The sequence below is a fragment of the Nerophis lumbriciformis genome, linkage group LG08 (genome assembly GCF_033978685.3).
Source record: "Nerophis lumbriciformis linkage group LG08, RoL_Nlum_v2.1, whole genome shotgun sequence".
NCBI lineage: Eukaryota > Metazoa > Chordata > Actinopteri > Syngnathiformes > Syngnathidae > Nerophis > Nerophis lumbriciformis.
Window position 1 is genome coordinate 46,278,785 of NC_084555.2, and position 20,370 is coordinate 46,299,154.

The window sequence follows — 20,370 nt, forward strand, 5'->3', positions numbered from 1 at the left end:
GAAAACCTCCCGGGACAAATATTCTCCCGAAAATCTCCCGATTTTCAGCCGGAGCTGGAGGCCACGCCCCCTCCAGCTCCATGCGGACCTGAGTCAGGACAGCCTTTTTTCACAACGGGAGGACAACAGGGTGACAAGAAATAAATCATCCAGACGAGAGATAAATTGTATTATAATGTTTATCTTACCTAAAAATAAATATATTTATTAATTAAAAATAAAATAAAAACGAAATAAATTTTTACTATATTTTGCTAAAAACATCAAAATTAATTGTATTTTTATTTGTATTTTTTCTGACTCCTTATTACATCCAGGCATTAGAATTATACATTAAAATAAACATATTTGAAATAATTAATTTTTAAATTATCATAATAATTCATTTAAAATGATCATATTTAATTATTAAAATAATTGCTTGTTTATCAACAACTTTAGCATTTTATTCATTACATTTTGAAGCTCTCAGAAGCCAAGTTATGTTATATTCCTTAATATTTATTTATGCAAGTTTGAAGTATCAATTATCTAAACACAGCGATGAGGTGGCGACTTGTCCAGGGTGTACCCCGCCTTCCGCCCGATTGTAGCTGAGATAGGCTCCAGCGCCCGACTTGTCCAGGGTGTACCCCGCCTTCCGCCCGATTGTAGCTGAGATAGGCTCCAGCGCCCCCCGCGACCCCGAAGGGAATAAGCGGTAGAAAATGGATGGATGGATGGAGTTTTGTTTGCATATTTTCAGGATGTAGATATATATATATATATATATATATATATATATATATATATATATATATATATATATATATATAAATATATATATATATATATATATATATATACATATATATATATATATATATATATATATATATATATATATACACATATATATATATAAATAATTCTAGCTGTCAATATACTCCTCCCCTCTTAACCACGCCCCCAACCACACCCTGCCCACCCCCGACCACGCCCCCACACCCCACCTCCCGAAATCGGAGGTCTCAAGGTTGGCAAGTATGATATGTACTGAACTGTGCAATCTACTAATAAAGTCTCAATGTATTTCAGAAGGCGGGGCCTTGTAAAAAAATGATTGTATGTGATTGGATAAACCACTTGTCCGTTATCTTGAATGACGTGCTACTTCAACCACTCACATCAAAATCAACCCGTGACGCTGATGAGAGGCACACTGGGGATTCCAAAACAGAACAGCCGACATATTGGATGACGACACAGCGAAAAGTTAATAAATGCCTTCAAAACCGTTTTCTGTTCATCTTTTAAAGAATGAATATTCGATAGATTCGACAAAAACAGTTACAATAGCAGAATCAATGTCAGCAAACGAATCAAACAGTCGCTTCGGCGCTACGTCACATCTATGAAATCCCCCCGGTGATCCTGATTGGTTCATTATTCTTTGCTATCTTGAAGGAGTTTGCATTGCCCTTGATCCCAGATCCTCGTGTGGAGCTCAGCGAACTACAAGGATCTGGCGAGAGTCAGGCTAATGCTGACCTAGCACTTACTTCAAAGGTGTGGTCCAGTCGGTAGACGGGGACAGAGTTGATGGCGCTGACCACCTCCAGCACGCCATTAAAGTTGTTGAGCTCCTGAAAGACCTGGAGGATCTCGATGACCCGTGAGAACACTGCCACTCGCTCTTCCAGGTTCATGGTCTCCACAATACACCTGACACACACACACACACACACACACACACCGCAGTTGGGCATTTTGTTTTTTTTTAGAAGGTGGATAACAAAAGGACACACTCACTTCTCAAACCACAGCGTGAGGTTGGTGGTATGTCGGATCATTCGGAGCAGGTTGGGCGAGTTTTTCTCTTTGTCCTCTTTGGTCCAGACGCTGCCGACCAGCTCCGATGGCCGCACGGCTCTGCAGGGAACCAGACGAGGTGTCACCAGGGGCAAAAGCAACTCAATGATAAACTCCTACCTGTAGAGTTCAGACTCCAGCAGAGTCAGCTGGCGTGCGATCTCAATAGGGTGCAGGGTCATGAGGTCGAAGGAGTCCACCTGGCCGGCTCGGCAGATGTGCCACTCGATGAGGGGGGGCGGGCTCTCGAAGGTGATGTTGTGACTGACGCCGTTGGACTGCGTCTGCAGCTTACGCTTGATGATCTTGTTGATAGACTCCACCCACTTTCTCATGGACTTGCCTGCAGGGGCGGAGCAGACCAAAGCTGAAAGGGATGTCGAAGATGCGAGGTTCACGTTAAAAGCGGGAAGGCTGACCTCGCAGCTGGATCTTGCTTGTGATGTATTCCTCCAGTCGACTTCTCAACTCAGGGTCGTTTTCGAAGTCGTAGAAATGGCGCTCCACCCACTGCCGGAAAACGTTGAGGACCCTGCAGGGCAAAGACAAATGTAAGTAGAGTGGCACAACCAAATCATCAAGTCCTGGTCCTCCATGTTCGTATTAGTAAAGTGTAGGTATGAGAAACGAAAACTGGTTCTTGTTCAGAACCATTTAAGTCCCATCTTAAAACTCATTTGTATACTCTAGCCTTTAAATAGACCCCCTTTTTAGACCAGTTGATCTGCCGTTTCTTTACTTTTCTGTTCTGCCCCCCTCTCCCTTGTGGAAGGGGAGGCACAGGTCCAGTGGCCATGGATGAAGTGCTGGCTGTCCAGAGTCGAGACCTGGGGTGGACCGCTCGCCTGTGCATCGGTTGGGGACATCTCTGCGCTGCTGACCCGTCTCCGCTCGGGATGGTCTCTTGCTGGCCCCACTATGGACTGGACTCTCACTATTATGTTAGATCCACTATGGACTGGACTTTCACAATATTATGCTAGACCCACTCGACGTCCATTGCATCCGGTCTCCCCTGGGGGGGGGGTCACCCACATCTGCTGTCCTCTCCAAGGTTTCTCATAGTCATTCACATTGACATCCCACTGGGTTGTGAGTTTTTCCTTGCCCTTATGTAGGATCTGAACCGAGGATGTCGTTGTGGCTTGTGCAGCCCTTTGAGACGCTTGTGATTTAGGGCTATATAAATAAACATTGATTGATTGATTGATTGAGAACTGGATCCCAGTGTATAAATTCCTTGGAATCACTTGCCATTTTCTCCAACGATTCTCTTAACAATTCTTGCGGGTGTTGATGACGGCATTGTGCAACGTGTTTAATGACGTAAGACAGCAACACAGCGGCACCCGGGCGGAACAAACACTCTAAAGTCAAGAAAATATTGCAACAGTGCTACTTGTAATAGTTGCAAGGCTGTTATTTCATCAAGAGAAGGACATAACAGCAATATGCTAAAACATTAGAACACACAGGTCAAAATAACGGCTTCTACTGTATCAGGGTTTCTGCAAGTATCAGTAAATCTAATTTAACGCTTTTTAATGCAACTTCAGACAAAGTTAATGCTCATGTCCTACTGCAGATGGTTATTATATATGGTCAAAAGCAGACTTGTACAGACAAAATTGTAAGCATTTGACAAATCTAATGTTGAATGTTTGAAAAGTTTAGATTACCGGGGCCAAAGTAAGCACTGATGCAATCTTAATATATATACTGTATCATGTCCGTATCATGTATCATGTCTGTATCATGTATTCTGTGTTTGTTAGCTAGCGGTCCGTCCTGCTCATATTAAAACAAAGATTGTGGACGACTGAGAAAGGGCTTCACTCTGTTCTAGGGATGTCCCGATCCAGGTTTTTGCACTTCCGATCCGATACCGATATTGTTTTTGCACTTCCGATCCGATACCGATACTGACCGATACTGGCCTATCCGAGCATGTATTAAAGTTTAAAGTTATTTAGCCTACTTAGTTGTCAGAATCATGTTGAAAAGGGTTTTAGTACTCTTGATAACAACTAGCCAGCTCAATTAGGGGAGTTTGAATAATACACAATGGTTGGTAACAAGAAACTGACCTGATTATTCAAGGATAAACACAAAATAGACAAAATTATACATGACAAACAGAAATGGCATCATTGAAACTAGGGCTGGGCGATATGGCCTTTTTTTAATATTGCGATATTTTAAGGCCATATTACGATACACGACATATATCTCGATATTTTGCCTTAGTCTTGAATGAACACTTGATGCATATAATCACAGCAGTATGATGATTCTATGTGTTTTGATTGATTGATTGAGACTTTTATTAGTAGGTTGCACAGTGAAGTACATATTCCGTACAATTGACCACTAAATGGTAACACCCCAATAAGTTTTTCAACTTGTTTAAGTCGGGGTCCACTTAAATTGATTCATGATACAGATATATACTATCAGATATATACTATCATCATAATACAGTCATCACACAAGATAATCACATTGAATTATTTACATTATTTATAATCCGGGGTGTGGAGGGGGGCGCCGGATGTAAGTGTCAAAAAGACAGCCAAAAGAGTTTGATATGAGAATAAATCTAAAGTTAAAATATAGGGTAGAAATGCACCCATTTGCAGGAAATGTAGTCTTGATTTTCCAAATTTTCTTTCAAGGCTTGCATGTCTACATTAAAACATTCTTCTTCATACTGCATTAATATATGCTACTTTTAAACTTTCATGCAGAGAAGGAAATCACAACTAAATAGATCACTAATTTTTTCATACGGTGTTGATGTGGAAATTTTTGCCTCAGCATTTTGATGGTGTGGACGTGTGGCACCGAATGGAGATAAGCGCCTCAACAGACGTCACAATATTTGAACAATGATGACGAAAACTGTTTTCTCTGTCGTGTCCGTGTGTCGAAAATTGTTATGCGCTTATTTTTTTATTTGATTTTGTGCGTGGCATGTAATTGCTATGCGCACAGGCGCACCTTAGAGAGAACGTTGGTCACACGGCTGCGCTAGCATCACAGCTAACGTTAGCCATGCTGCTACCTCTCTGCTCGGGGAGGGCGTATACGTATGTGACGTATGACATGACAGTATGTGACGTGTGTCGTGACAGTATGTGACGTGTGTAAGAAGGTGCGCTCGCTGTCTGTGAGAGGGAGACACAGGAAAGAGTGAGAAGAGCCTGTCGTGTAATGCCAGCAGCTAAAAGCAACTGCGTGAGATTCCACAGACCTGTGGATGTGTTGAAGGTGTGCTGGAAAATGCGGAACGGAAATTACGGAGCAGCAGAAAAGTGGAATGTATTATTTAAATCGGTGCGTTGGAAAACACGGATCGGCATTTTCCCATGCCTTGCCGATACGCATTTTTTGGCAAATATCGGCGGCCGATCCGATCCAAATATCGGATCGGGACATCCCTACTCTGTTAATTTAATTCTACTGTCTAACAAACGTTCTCAGGTGCTGAGAGTGAGACCTCTTGTATCCAGTTTTAAAGCCAGAGACGAAGAAAAGATACAGACAGACAAAGCGATTTATGGATGCAAGCAAAGTTATCAGCCGCTCAGCCCATCATCTTTGGAACTCATTACCACCAGACCTTTGTAACTTAGACTCAATATCCCTCTTCAAATCAAGACTCAAAACACACCTATTCCTGACTGCTTATTCATTGTAAATCTTATCGATCTTTGTTGTTGTTGTTATTTTTATCCAATTGATTTTATTGTTTTGATTTTGTACAGTGTCCTCGAGTGTCCAGAAAGGCGCCTCATAATTGAAATGTATCATTATTATTATTATTATCAAGTTAATTTATCGTTCCAATAATTGACTTACTGACTAACGGCCCAGGCTTACAATTGTATGACGTCCTATTTAATGCTTTATAATGCCATTTAAGGCCTTCATTTGTGCAAGATCCATTTAAAGACTTTGAATGCTTTTTAAAGAGCCGTGCAAATCCTGTGTATACTAAGCTGAGAAGTACTGTTCATTGGGGTTTTTTATTCATTTTCAAGATGTAGAATTTTTTTGGCTTGAAGTGAAACCTAACCGTAGAAGAGCGCTAGGTTTTAATGGGTCTATTCTTGACTCCTGTTCCTTATAAGGACATCCCAGAGAGTCAAACAACCACAGGAGAAGAAGAATCTCATTAAAACGTGTCCCGGCACCCCTCTGCATACATTGACTTTATTTCAACAAGCTTTTTAGTGCACCTTTGACGCTGGTATTTCATTTAAGACTCAACCATTTTACTGGAACCTCTATTTACAAACTTTTCTATTTGCAAAGTTTTCTGTTTACGTACTTTTAGATTGAGCCAAATATGCCTCTGTCTGCCAAACATGTATTGTGTACAAACGCTTCATAAATTCCCTTTGTATTGATTGTATTGAAGAGAAACAGTAAGTTTTTAATTGTGATGAGAACTGACTTTTATGGAAAAAAATGCCAAAACTGACTTATTTTACAGCAGAGGACAATTTTACTTCTCCTTCAGCGCCGCCTCTTCCAAGAGGACACACACACACACACACACACACACACACACACACACACACACACACACACACACACACACACACACACTCACACTCACACTCACACACACACACACACACACACACACACACACACACACACACACACACACACACGCTCTCCTACCCCCTCTCCTCTCCTTTCTGCTGCTCTGCCAAAGGAGCAGGACCTTTGCCAATGTTAACATACTGTAAGTGGATTTTACATTTTAAAATGTTTATTATGGTTGTTCAAGTAAAATATTTTTGTCATTTCTGATTGTTTGTGAGGGCACCAAAGGGGCTTATGTGTGTGTGCGCATAGAGCCCAGTTTAACTGTCTACAATTCTCTGTATGAGACCTTCTGTGATTGACCAGGTGACTCACCTGAGCTGCACTGGCTGCACATATTCCTTTCGGAACCTCTGGAGCTCGGCCGCCATTGGCTGGTCGCCGTTCCAGAGGGCTTGCCGGTCCTCCTCGGTGGGCTCTGGCTCGGGGATCTCGATCCTGAACAACAACAGTAAGACATTGTAGCTGTGCACTGCAAATTATTTGCCACTTGCCAAGATTTAAACATTTTATTTCGAGAAATTTCCCTTCAAGTCATTGACTTTACATCATAATCTTAATTATAGCATGAATAATTATATTTTGTCTATTTTAGTTTAAAAATTGAGAATAAAAAACTTTTCAAATAAGACATTTTGGTTTTCCCACACATAGAAAATCTTGTTCAAAGATTCTGCAACATCCCAAGGTTACCTAGTTTAAGACTTGCAAGCTGAATAATACTTGTTTTCAGAGTAAAATACTTATTTCCATCTTGAAAGTGCTGCTGATTTCTAGACATACAAATCTTAATTTTAATAAATCTTATCAAGTAAAGTTAAATAGCTGCATGGACAGAACATTTGACTAGTTTTTAGTGTTTTTTTTCTCTAAAATCTAGTCTTTTTATCTTGTGTTTTATCAGCTCTTTTTTGCAGTGTGCTCATGGGACTGTGGGAGAGGGATGTGCATACCTGTCAATCAGCAGCGTGAGTAGCTCCTGCGGTTTGCAGAAGGATCGGTACGTGGTCAAAAAGGTGCGTACAAAGTTTGGATCTAAAAAAATTAAAATAAAAAAGAGCAAAGGTTTTCATCAGAAAATTCTGAAGCTGCACCCACCGAAGCACAAATCCACTTTTTACACTTCAGAAAATAATATTATAGGGAAAATGGTGTTGCAGATCCAGGACATTTATTGTCGCTTATGAACAAGTCAGCTTTCACCGGCGCCAAGTTAGGGCGTTGGCCTACGTGATCCAGCAGAGGGAACTGTGGTGAAAAAAGATGACTGCCCTCTACCAGTGATCTTTTAAAGAAACATTTCAGACCATACTTGCCAACCTTGAGACCTCCGATTTCGGGAGGTGGGGGGCGGGGGGCGGGGCAGGGGCGTTGTTGGGGGCGGGGCGTGGTTGGGGGCATGGTTAAGAGGGGAGGAGTATATTTACAGCTATGATTCACCAAGTCAAGTATTTTATATATATATATATTTATATATATATATAAAAGAAATACTTGAATTTAGTGTTCATTTATTTACACATATACACACACATAACACTCATCTACTCATTGTTGAGTTAAGGGTTGAATCATTCTACAGTTATAACGTGATTGGGCAGGTACGCCGTTTATATTGTGTGCCTGAATTTCGGGAGATTTTCGGGAGAAAATTTGTCCCGGGAGGTTTTCGGGAGAGGCGCTGAATTTCGGGAGTCTCCCGGAAAATCCGGGAGGGTTGACAAGTATGTTTCAGACTGACATCCATCCATTTATTTTCTACCAGTTGTCCCTCTCAGGGTGGCTGTGGGGCTGGAGCCTATCCCAGCTGCACTCAGGCGCAAGGCCGGCGGGTAGCATACTTGCCAACCTTAACCCCTCCGAATTCGGGAGATTTGGGGGGGGGGGGGCGGTGTCGAAGTGGGCGGGGCGAACCGGGGGGCGGGGCGGACCGGGGTTAAGGGGGGAGGAGTATATTTATAGCTAGAATTCACTGAAATTCAAGTATTTCTTTTATATATATATATATATATATATATATATATATATATATATATATATATATATATATATTTGGCCGGGGGTGCGACTTATACTCAGGAGCGACTTATGTGTGAAATTAACACATTACCGTAAAATATCAAATAATATTATTTAGCTCATTCACGTAAGAGACTAGACGTATAAGATTTCATGCGATTTAGCGATTAGGAGTGACAGATAGTTTGGTAAACGTATAGCATGTTCTATATGTTATAGTTATTTGAATGACTCTTACCATAATATGTTACGTTAACATACCAGGTACCTTCTCAGTTGGTTATTTATGCCTCATATAACGTACACTTATTCAGCCTGTTGTTCACTATTCTTTAATTATTTTAAATTGCCTTTCAAATGTCTATTCTTGGTGTTGGGTTTTATCAAATACATTTCCCCAAAAAATGCGACTTATACTCCAATGCGACTTATATGTTTTTTTCCTTCCTTATCATGCATTTTCGGCCGGTGCGACTTATACTCCGAAAAATACGGTGTGTATATATATATATATATATATATATATATAAAATAAATACTTGAATTTCAGTGTTCATTTATTTACACATATACACACACATAACACTCCTCTCTACTACTTGCCGTAGTTTTGAAGCAATGCATGATGGGAATTGGGATGTTGTGTGTCAGTGTATTAACGTGCCGGCTGGAATAAACACATGCTGAGCAATAGCTCCGTGCCGGCCTACTTTATGGGTTATAAATAAACCTATGGATAACGGAGACATATATAATAGTCTCCTTCTTGTTGTGTGTGCAGTTGCGCACTGAGCTCCAAAAGCCGTAGATGTTATAACGTGACTGGGCTGTTTATATGGAGGAAAAGTGGACGTGACGACAGGCTGTCCTCACTCAGGTCCGGCTGGAAATCGGGAGAATGGTTGTCCCGGGAGAGGCACTGAAATTCGGGAGTCTCCCGGAAAATTCGGGAGTGTTGGCAAGTATGCCGGGTAGACCCTGAACGAGTCGCCACCTCGTCCTCATCGCAGGGCCAACACAAATAGACAACTAATCACATTAAGGCAAGGTGAGGCTATTTGACCTTGGCACAGGTCTGGTTTTGTTGACTTTGTTTTAGCAAACAAGATGTGTTGGCGTGTCTTACCAGCATACATGTGGTAGGTGAGTCTCTCTATGAGTTTCACCACCGTGCCCGCCTTGATGATGGGGATGCCCGTTTTGCTCTGCACTTTGTCCTCAAAAACTATATTCTCCTCAGAGTCCTGCACGGCAAACCGGTAAACCTCGGGCGAGGGCAGCCTGAGCGGGTGTGCCCGTTCTTCGTGCTGCAGCATGGTGTCCAACATGCGGTCCAGGGTGGAGCGGTACTGGAGGGTCACCAGCGCCGCCATCCACGCCGCTTTCTCCTCGGCGGTCCGCGCGCAGAAGACGGCGCAGTTCTCGTCCTTGCCGATCAGTTCGAAGGCGTGCCGGAGCTCGGGCGAGTCCTCGCGGTCGACGATGCGGACCTTCCTGAGCACAAACTTTTCCTTCAGGCGGTACTCGGCGCCGCTGCCCGAACCCGGCAGCCGGGAGCTCTGATTGGCCTTGCAGCTGATCATGAGGCCGTCAAAGAGGAAGTTGTGCCGCTCGTGTTTAGCGCCTGCTCGCAGGAGCGGGCCTTCCAGGATGAACTCGCTACAGCACTGGCCGATGTCCTTGCCTTCCCAGCCGTCGATGCTCTTCTGGATCTCGTTCATGCGCTTGATGGCCAGCTGTTTGCTACGGACCTGCCGGCTGTACAGGCGGTACATGGGCTCACTGCAGGGAGAGGAAAGACAATCAAGACACATCATACACTGCAAAAAGAAAAACACAAATACAAAAATTAGGGGTATTTTATTTGAAGTAAGCAAAATTATCTGCCAATAGAACAAGAAAATTTGGCTTGTCAAGACTTTCCAAAACAAGTAAAATTAGCTAACCTCAATGAAGCCAAAAATACCTTAAAATAAGTATATTCTCACTAATAACAAGTGCACTTTTCTTGGTAGAAAAAAAAAAGATCTTTTTGCTCAATATGTTGAAAAATATTCTTAAATTAAGTAAATGCTAGTGCCATTATCTTGACGTAATGATAAACGCTCGGCATTACATTTCTTGAAACCAGCAAATTTATACTAAAAACTAATTTATTGTTCTTAATGGAAAGGCAACAAGGCAACCGCTTGTTACTCTCGGGGTCTCCTAGCCGCTCAGGCAAATCATATGGTCTAAAAATGCATTTTTCCATCCATAACATGACATCATCACGATCTATTAAATGTTTCTATTAAGAATGTATTCTATTTATAATATATTCCTATAAACATGTTTTTTTTTATAACCTAGTGCAGGGGTCGGCAACCTTTACCAGTCAAAGAGCCATTTTGACCAGTTTCGCAAATTATAGAAAACAATGGGAGCCGCAAATTTATTTTGAAATTTTAAATGAATTAACACTGCATACTAAGTTTTTTTTTTTGCTTTGTGCTATTCATAAACTAGGGATCTCAGACACGCTGCCTACATATTTATACGGATATTGGAAAGCTGGTGCGGCACGCGGGTTTTAAATGAATGGCGCTTGTCAGCGTTATGCGTGCCGTGATGGTACAATATATAGCACACACTACAACCAGCGTGCATGATCAGCTACACGTTGTATAGTGTTTCCGCTTGCTCACGTAGGTGACAGCAAGGCATACTTGGTCAACAACCACACAGGTTACACTGACGGTGGCGGTATAAAAAAAACTATAACACTCTTACTAATAATGCGCCACACTGTGAACCCACACCAAACAAGAATGCCAAACACATTTCGGGAGAACATCTGCACAGTAACACCACATAAACACAACAGGACAAATACCCAGAATCCCATGCAGCCCTAACTCTTCCGGGATACATTATACACCTCCGCTACCAAACCCCGCCCAACTCAACCGACGCACGGGGGGGGGGGGGGGGGGGGGGGGGTTTTGGTGGTAGCAGGGGTGTATAATGTAGCCCGGAAGAGTCAGGGCTGCATGGGATTCTGGGTGTTTGTTCTGTTGTGTTTATGTTGTGTTAAGGTGCAGATGTTCTCCCAAAATGTGTTTGTCATTCTTGTTTGGTTTTGGTTCAAAGTGTGGCGCATTATTAGTAAGAGTGTTAAAGTTGTTTTATATGGTCACCGTCAGTGTAACCTGTGTGGCTGTTGACAAAGTATGCCTTGCTGTCACGTATGTGTGCAAGCAGAAGATGTATGTTGTATAACAAGTGTTGGGCTGGCACGCTGTTAATACAGATTGCAGAGAGCGCCAAATGTTGTACCATCATGGCACGCTCTTATTATAGCTGTAAGGGTGAAAATTGGTGAATATTAATCCCGGGAGTTTTCTGCGAGACGCACTGAAATCCGGAAGTCTCACGGGAAAATTGGGGGGTTCAGCAAGTAAGCTGCTGAGCCGCATCAGAGTGATCAAAGAGCCGCATGCGGCTCCGGAGCCGCGGGTTGCCGACCCCTGACCTAGTGCCTTTAATTCCTTTTCTATTACATGTTTTATGTACATATGCTAAATTTTGTGGTACTCATTTGAGCTAAATCTGGGACCTCGGGTGCTAAATGCCATGCCATCTCATTGTCTTATGTGTACTGATATGACAATAAAGTTCCTTGAATACTTTCAACAAACATGTGCACTTAATGCTTCTTGTAGGAAATTAAGACCAACAATTAACATCTCTAAACTAGGACTAGCGCAAAGACAATGACTCGAGTATAACTACAGTACGGTGTAAAAGTCCATTATTATGTGTTATCTTTCAATGTAATAATTTCCATATTTACATAGAATGTGGAGAAATCAGCCAGGGCCTCACTGTTAAAATGTTGTACTTGTGCAATGACTATAAAGATCATTCCATGAACAAAAATAGTATTTGTTAGTAGGGATGATGGACGGTACTATTAATTATCTGAGGAGTGTGGAAACATCTATTGATGTCAAAAATAAATTCCTGTATTCGCACCTTTATCCAGATCCTAATATGGCTTTCTTGGCCCAAACACCAACCCTCTACAATATTTTGCATTGTCGGCATGTGGACAAGACCAAGGAGCTGGTTATCGACTTCAGGAAGAGAGTGACCCCGGTGGAGCCCATTAAAATCCAGGGCCGGGAGGTGGCAGTAGTGGGGCAGTACAAGTACCTGGGAGTTCAATTGAACAGCAGACTGGACTGGAAGGACAACTGCAAAGCTGTTTACAAGAAGGGCATGAGCAGACTCTTTTTCCTGAGGAAGCTTAGGTCCTTTCATGTGTGCAGCAAGCTGTTGGAGATCTTTTATCAGTCTGTTGTGGCCAGTGCCCTGTACTTTGCAGTGGGTTGTTGGGGGAGCAGCACCAGCAAAATGGACTCAAACCGGATTGACACCCACTCCACCAGACAATTAAGGGAAAGCAGAGTTCATACTCCAACAGGCTCCTTCAGCTTCGTTCCCACAGTGTTGGATTCAAGAACTCCTTCATTCCGCACTCCATCCAGCTGTATAATCACTCGCCATACAACAATAGATGATATCTGCCTATTACCTGACACCTGACATGTTAGCTACTTCTTTGTTTTTAATGTCTATTTTCTATTTTCTGCTGGATTTACTCTCTATTTTATGCTGCTGCTGTCACATATACCGTATTTTTCGGACTATAAGTCGCTCCGGAGTATAAGTCGCACCGGCCGAAAATGCATAATAAAGAAGGAAAAAAAACATATATAAGTTGCACTGGAGTATAAGTCGCATTTTTTGGGGAAATGTATTTGATAAAAGCCAACACCAAGAATAGACATTTGAAAGGCAATTTAAAATAAATAAAGAATAGTGAACAACAGGCTGAATAAGTGTACGTTATATGAGGCATTAATAACCAACTGGTATGTTAACGTAACATATTATGGTAAGAGTCATTCAAATAACTATAACATATAGAACATGCTATACGTTTACCAAACAATCTGTCACTCCTAATCGCTAAATCCCATGAAATCTTATACGTCTAGTCCAGGGGTCGGCAACCTTTACCAGTCAAAGAGCCGTTTTGACCAGTTTCACAAATTATAGAAAACAATGGGAGCCGCAAAATTGTTTTGAAATTCTAAATGAAATAACACTGCATACAAAGTTTTTTTTTGCTTTGTGCTATGTATAAACCAAGGGTCTCAGATACGCTGCCCACACCTTTATGTGGAATTTGAAAGCTGGTGCGGCACGCGGGTTTTAAATGAATGGCGCTTGTCAGCGTCATGCGTGCCGTGATGGTACAGCATATAGCACCCACTTCAGTCAGCGTGCCTGATTAGTCACACGTTGTATGGGGCTTCCGCTTGCTCACGTAGGTTACAGCAAGGCATACTTGGTCAACAACCACACAGGTCACACTGACGGTGGCGGTATAAAAAAAACTTTAACTCTTACTAATAATGCGCCACACTGTGAAACCACACCAAACAAGAATGACAAACAAATTTCGGGAGAACATCTGCACCGTAACACAACATAAACACAACAGGACAAATACCCAGAATCCCATGCAGCCCTAACTCTTCCGGGATACAAAAAACTGTGACTTATAGTCCGAAAAATACGGTAATTATTCCTTTAAGACTCTTATGCCCATCCCCATTGTTTACTGCGACTGACGTCCTTTCTATTGAATGTGCCATCGGATTTTGTGCCAGTATCTTTTGAAAAAGTTCATTGTTTTTTTGCAATATGGCTGAACACTATAACAATATAAGTGTTTCATATCGGTCGATATCGATAACTATTGATATTTTTATAACCGATCTAAAATAAGGACCAGGAGAAAATGTTATTTATTTTCAATGTAACATTCCTCTGATTATAATCCCCTTAGCTATCAAGAGGAGGGAAGGAAATGACATTTTATTTACATTGAATGAAAACATTCATTCAATGTGAATACAATTCTAAAATCACAAATAATCTTTTAAAATGAAGTTGCAAAAATAAGGAATGCATAAGAAATGCTTTTAACATTATTATATTGATTTGGAGCATGCTAAAAAAGAACAAGTTTACACATTCCGACATGTCTGAAAAACAGTTGATCTTATTCTGACCTCTTAAGCAATTAGTAAATACAATCACGAACGGACCAAATGTCATCAACTAGTGAGAAATAAAACGGTAATGTGTTAATAATTTCACACATAAGTCGCTCCTGAGTATAAGTCGCACCCCCGGCCAAACTATGAAAAAAACTGTGACTTATAGTCCGAAAAATACGGTACTGTAATATTGTACATGGTAATTGTTATATATTGTATATTTGATATAGACATAATATAATATATCAGTATATATAACATACTGTAATATATTATGTATATATCACGTATATATGTTATATTTTACATCTCTATATTTAGTCTATTTACACCTGCATTGTCCTTTCCATCCTTACACTTTCCATCATTGTAACTGAGCTACTGTGTGGAACAATTTCCCTTGTGGATCATTAAAGTTTGTCTAAGTCTATAATCTTGCAAACAGCATTTGCTTACACTACCGTTCAAAAGTTTGGGGTTACCCAAACAATTTTGTGTTTTCCATGAAAAGTCACACTTATTCACCACCATATGTTGTGAAATGAATAGAAAATAGAGTCAAGACATTGACAAGGTTAGAAATAATGATTTGTATTTGAAATAAGATTTTTTTTACATCAGACTTTGCTTTCGTCAAAGAATCCTCCATTTGCCGCAATTACAGCATTGCAGACTTTGGCATTCTAGTTGTTAATTTGTTGAGGTAATCTGGAGAAATTGCACCCCACGCTTCTAGAAGCAGCTCCCACAAGTTGGATTGGTTGGATGGGCACTTCTTGCATACCATACGGTCAAGCTGCTCCCACAACAACTCAATGGGGTTCAGATCTGGTGACTGCGCTGGCCACTCCATTACCGATAGGATACCAGCTGCCTGCTTCTTCTCTAAATAGTTCTTGCACAATTTGGAGGTGTGTTTTGGGTCATTGTCCTGTTGTAGGATGAAATTGGCTCCAATCAAGCGCTGTCCACTGGGTATGGCATGGCGTTGCAAAATGGAGTGATAGCCTTCTTTATTCAGAATCCCTTTTACCGTGTTCAAATCTCCCACCTTACCAGCACCAAAGCAACCCCAGACCATCACATGACCTCCACCATGCTTAACAGATGGCGTCAGGCATTCTTCCAGCATCTTTTCAGTTGTTCTGCGTCTCACAAACGTTCTTCTTTGTGATCCAAACACCTCAAACTTGGATTCATCCGTCCACAACACTTTTTTCCAGTCTTCCTCTGTCCAATGTCTGTGTTCTTTTGCCCATCTTAATCTTTTTCTTTTATTGGCCAGTCTCAGATATGGCTTTTTTTTTGCCACTCTGCCATGAAGCCCAGAATCCCGCAGCCGCTTCTTCACTGTAGATGTTGACACTGGTGTTTTGCGGGTACTATTTAATGAAGATGCCAGTTGGGGACCTGTGAGGCGTCTGTTTCTCAAACTAGAGACTCTAATGTACTTATCTTCTTGCTCAGTTGTGCAACGCGGCCTCCCACTTCTTTTTGTACTCTGGTTAGAGCCTGTTTGTGCTGTCCTCTGAAGGGAGCAGTACACACCGTTGTAGGAAATCTTCAATTTCTTAGCAATTTCTCGCATGGAATAGCCTTCATTTCTAAGAACAAGAATAGACTGTCGAGTTTCAGATGAAAGTTCTCTTTTATCTGGCCTTTTTGAGCGTTTAATTGACCCCACAAATGTGATGCTCCAGAAACTCACTCTGCTCAAAGGAAGGTCAGTTTTGTAGCTTCTGTAACGAGCTAAACTGTTTTCAGATGTGTGAACATGATTGCACAAGGGTTTTCTAATCATCAATTAGCCTTCTGAGCCAATGAGCAAACACATTGTACCATTAGAACACTGGAGTAGGGATGTCCCGATCCGATATTTGGATCGGATCGGCTGCCGATATTTGCCAAAAATTGCGTATCGGCAAGGCATGGGAAAATGCCGATCCAGATCCAGTTTTAAAAAAAACTCCGGTCCGTGTTTTCCAACGCACCGATTTAAATAATACATTCCACTTTTCTGCTGCTCCGTAATTTCCGTTCCGCTTTTTCCAGCACACCTTCAACACATCCACACGTCTGTGGAATCTCACGCAGTTGCTTTTAGCTGCTGGCATTACACGACAGGCTCTTCTCACTCTTTCCTGTGTCTCCCTCTCACAGACAGACAAGCGCACCTTCTTACACACGTCACATACTGTCACGTCATACGTCACATACGTATACGTCCTCTCCCAGCAGATAGGTAGCAGCATGGCTCACGTTAGCTGTGATGCTAGCGCAGCCGTGCGAGCAACGCTCCCTCTAAGGTGCTCGCATATCAAACTCTTTTGGCTGTCTTTTTGACACTTACATCCGGCGCCCCACTCCACACCCTGGATTATAAATAATGTAAATAATTCAATGTGATTATCTTGTGTGATGACTGTATTATGATGATAGTATATATCTGATAGTATATATCTGTATCATGAATCAATTTAAGTGGACCCCGACTTAAACAAGTTGGAAAACTTATTGGGGTGTTACCATTTAGTGGTCAATTGTACGGAATATGTACTTCACTGTGCAACCTACTAATAAAAGTCTCAATCAATCAATCAAAACACATAGAATCATCATACTGCTGTGATTATATGCATCAAGTGTTCATTCAAGGCTAAGGCAAAATATCCAGATATAAATTGTGTATCGCAATATGGCCTTAAAATATCGCAATATTAAAAAAAGGCCATATCGCCCAGCCCTAGTTCAATGATGCCATTTCTGTTTGTCATGTATAATTTTGTCTATTTTGTGTTTATCCTTGAATAAACAGGTCAGTTTTTTGTTACCAACCATTGTGTATTATTCAAACTCCCCTAATTCAGCTGGCTAGTTGTTATCAAGAGTACTAAAACCCTTTTCAACATGATTCTGACAACTAAGTAGGCTAAATAACTTTAAATTTTAATACATGCTCGGATAGGCCAGTATCGGTATCGGTCAGTATCGGTATCGGATCGGAAATGCAAAAACAATATCGGTATCGGATCGGAAGTGCAAAAACCTGGATCGGGACATCCCTACACTGGAGTGATAGTTGCTGGAAATGGGCCTCTATACACCTATGTAGATATTGCACCAAAAACCAGACATTTGCAGCTAGAATAGTCATTTACCACATTAGCAATGTATAGAGTGTATTTCTTTAAAGTTAAGACTAGTTTAAAGTTATCTTCATTGAAAAGTACAGTGCTTTTCCTTCAAAAATAAGGACATTTCAATGTGACCCCAAACTTTTGAACGGTAGTACATTTTTTAATGTATTTTTAGTTCTAAATTGGCCCTAGTGTGTGGATGTGAGTGTGAATGTTGTCTGTCTATCTGTGTTGGCCCTGCGATGAGGTGGCGACTTGTCCAGGGTGTACCGCGCCTTCCGCCCGATTGTAGCTGAGATAGGCTCCAGCGCCCCCCGCGACCCCAAAGGGAATAAGCGGTAGAAAATGGATGGATGGATGGATAGTTCTGACATTAAGCATTCAACGGGACATGTCCCGCTTCCCACTTTTGTGGACGTACCCGGGTTTTCGCCGAGGCTGCTGTTTGGCATAGATGCGCTCCACGCTGCACTGGAGGTTGAGCAGCGCCGTGATGGCCTGTTTGAGACATTCCCTGTCGTCCTGGTCCTCACTGCGCTCCTGGAGTTGCTGCAAAGCGGTGGAGGTGTGAGAGAGATGAGTTCCGCCCGCTGATACCATTGGAGAGAAACATCTCCTACCTGCAGGAGCTCAAAGTAGTGCATGCAGTGGTACACGGGCACCATCATAAGCTGCGGAAGGACGTACTGGACGGCCTCTTTGAAGCCTTCTGCTACGGACTGTAAAGACATAAAATCGTGAGCTGATTAACAGGGAAACAAAACACTTCCACATCTTCACAAACATGTCTACGCTTATCCTGATGTAACGCTGTGAAATATTTACAACATCCAAAAAGCTTGGATGGCTACATGTGTTTGGACTTGTCTCACTTGATGTGCTTCATTCACCAGATGCGGGCGACTAAATCAAGCAAAAAGCAGCTCTGATGCACATCTTTGTGTTTCCAACAGCTAACCTGACAAGATGTAGGGATGGAGGAAGGGAGCGAGGCAGCAAAGTAACCGGAGAAGTGTCCGTCATGGCATCCATTTAAAATCTACTCTTCCCCTGATGGGACATCCTTGGGATCAATAGCTCATAAAGAAGAGTCCACAGTGCTCTGCAGCAGCACAGCATTGTTGTCATATTGAAATGATTGTGTTTCAAATTCACTGCTGTGGCGTGTAAAAGTAAATATACCTTTAGTCACCTATGGCGTCACATTAGTGCCAAAAATCCGAGCGCATAAAAACTGTTATCGCGCGCTGATTCTCCACTTCGTGCGCGCGCGACACCCTTTTGCGTGCGCGTGGTGCCTTTTTGCGCGCACGCCGTCTCGGTCTGTGCGCTGTCATGTTTCTTTTTGGCACTTTGGGGGCGGGCATGCTTAGACGGCCCCTTCTTTCTGATTGGTCAGGCGAAAAATGCTCAGAGCCAATCAGAAGTGTAGCAGGGCGGGTCATCGTCAATATGTATCAAGATTTACGGAGGAAGAAGTGGATAAAAAAATGTCGCGCGCTGATGAAGGTTATTTCATACCACATAAACACAATACAGGGTAATACAAAATGTGACCCAAATAAATAACAACAATGTTGCACAATTAAGTCTTTTTTTTTTTTAAGTGAAAGAGGTAATTTCAACTGGTACAGCATCCTATGTCATATCTACATGTAATACGATTTGTAACAAGGCAAACTGTTTGTTAATTGGTCGAAAATCGAGCAAGTTATGGTAATTTAATTAGTACATGTACCATTGACATCAATGTAATGATTGAGGCTAGCTGTCCGAGGTAAGATGGCTACAACGTTGCTACGCTGGAGAATGATTGGTCATACGAAAAATGCTCAGAGCCAATCAGAAAGAAGGGGCCGTCTAAGCATACCCGCCCCCAAAGTGCCAAAAAGAAACATGACAGCGCAAGGAGAGATGCCAGGAGTACACAGAAAGCGCACAGACCGAGACGGCGCGCGCGCAGAAAGGCACCACGCGCGCGCAGAAAGGCACCGGGCACGCGCAAAAAGGCACCACGCGCGCGCAAAAGGGTGTCGCGCGCGCGCACGAAGTGGAGAATCAGCGCGCGATAACAGTTTTTATGCGCTAGGATTTTTGGCACTAATGTGACGCCATAGTCACCGTCCTAATACTGTACATCTGTGCCTACAGTCATGAATTAGTAGATGTCATATGCTGCTAATAATTACCGTTTTTTTTCCCGACCATAGGGCGCACCGGATTATAAGGCGCACTGCCGATGAGCGGGTCTATTCCGGTTTATTTTCATGCAAGAGGTGCACCGGATTATAGGGCGCATTAAAGGGGTCATATTCTTCTTCTTCTAAATGTAAAATACTTCCTTGTGGTCTACATAACATGTAATGGTGGTTCTTTGGTCAAAATGTTGCAAAGATCATCTTCAAGTCGCTTTTTGACAGTCGCTTCAGGATGCGGCGTTTTGTGGGCGGTATGGCTCACCTTACTGCAACGCCTTCTCTTATGGCGTCACATTAGTGCCAAAAATCCGAGCGCATAAAAACTGTTATCGCGCGCTGATTCTCCACTTCGTGCGCGCGCGCGAAACCATTTTGCGCGCGCGCGGTGCCTTTCTGCGTGCACGCGACGCCTTTCTGCGCGCTCTCTGTGTA

General features: G+C 42.2%; 1 protein-coding gene across 2 annotated transcripts in view; it reads right to left on the reverse strand.

The window, feature by feature from the left end:
* The window catches only part of sos2 (son of sevenless homolog 2 (Drosophila)), a 109,352-nt gene that overhangs the window by 13,495 nt on the left and 75,487 nt on the right, over positions 1–20,370 (reverse strand). For both annotated transcript variants that reach the window (XM_061969050.1, XM_061969051.1), the window contains exons 8-16: positions 18,361–18,459; positions 18,162–18,289; positions 9,614–10,269; positions 7,422–7,503; positions 6,784–6,906; positions 2,271–2,383; positions 1,972–2,194; positions 1,792–1,911; positions 1,542–1,704 (exon numbers count right to left, since the gene is read on the reverse strand). In XM_061969050.1, the coding sequence (XP_061825034.1) occupies positions 1,542–1,704; positions 1,792–1,911; positions 1,972–2,194; positions 2,271–2,383; positions 6,784–6,906; positions 7,422–7,503; positions 9,614–10,269; positions 18,162–18,289; positions 18,361–18,459 (1,707 nt within the window). The remainder of the gene's footprint in view (positions 1–1,541; positions 1,705–1,791; positions 1,912–1,971; positions 2,195–2,270; positions 2,384–6,783; positions 6,907–7,421; positions 7,504–9,613; positions 10,270–18,161; positions 18,290–18,360; positions 18,460–20,370) is intronic.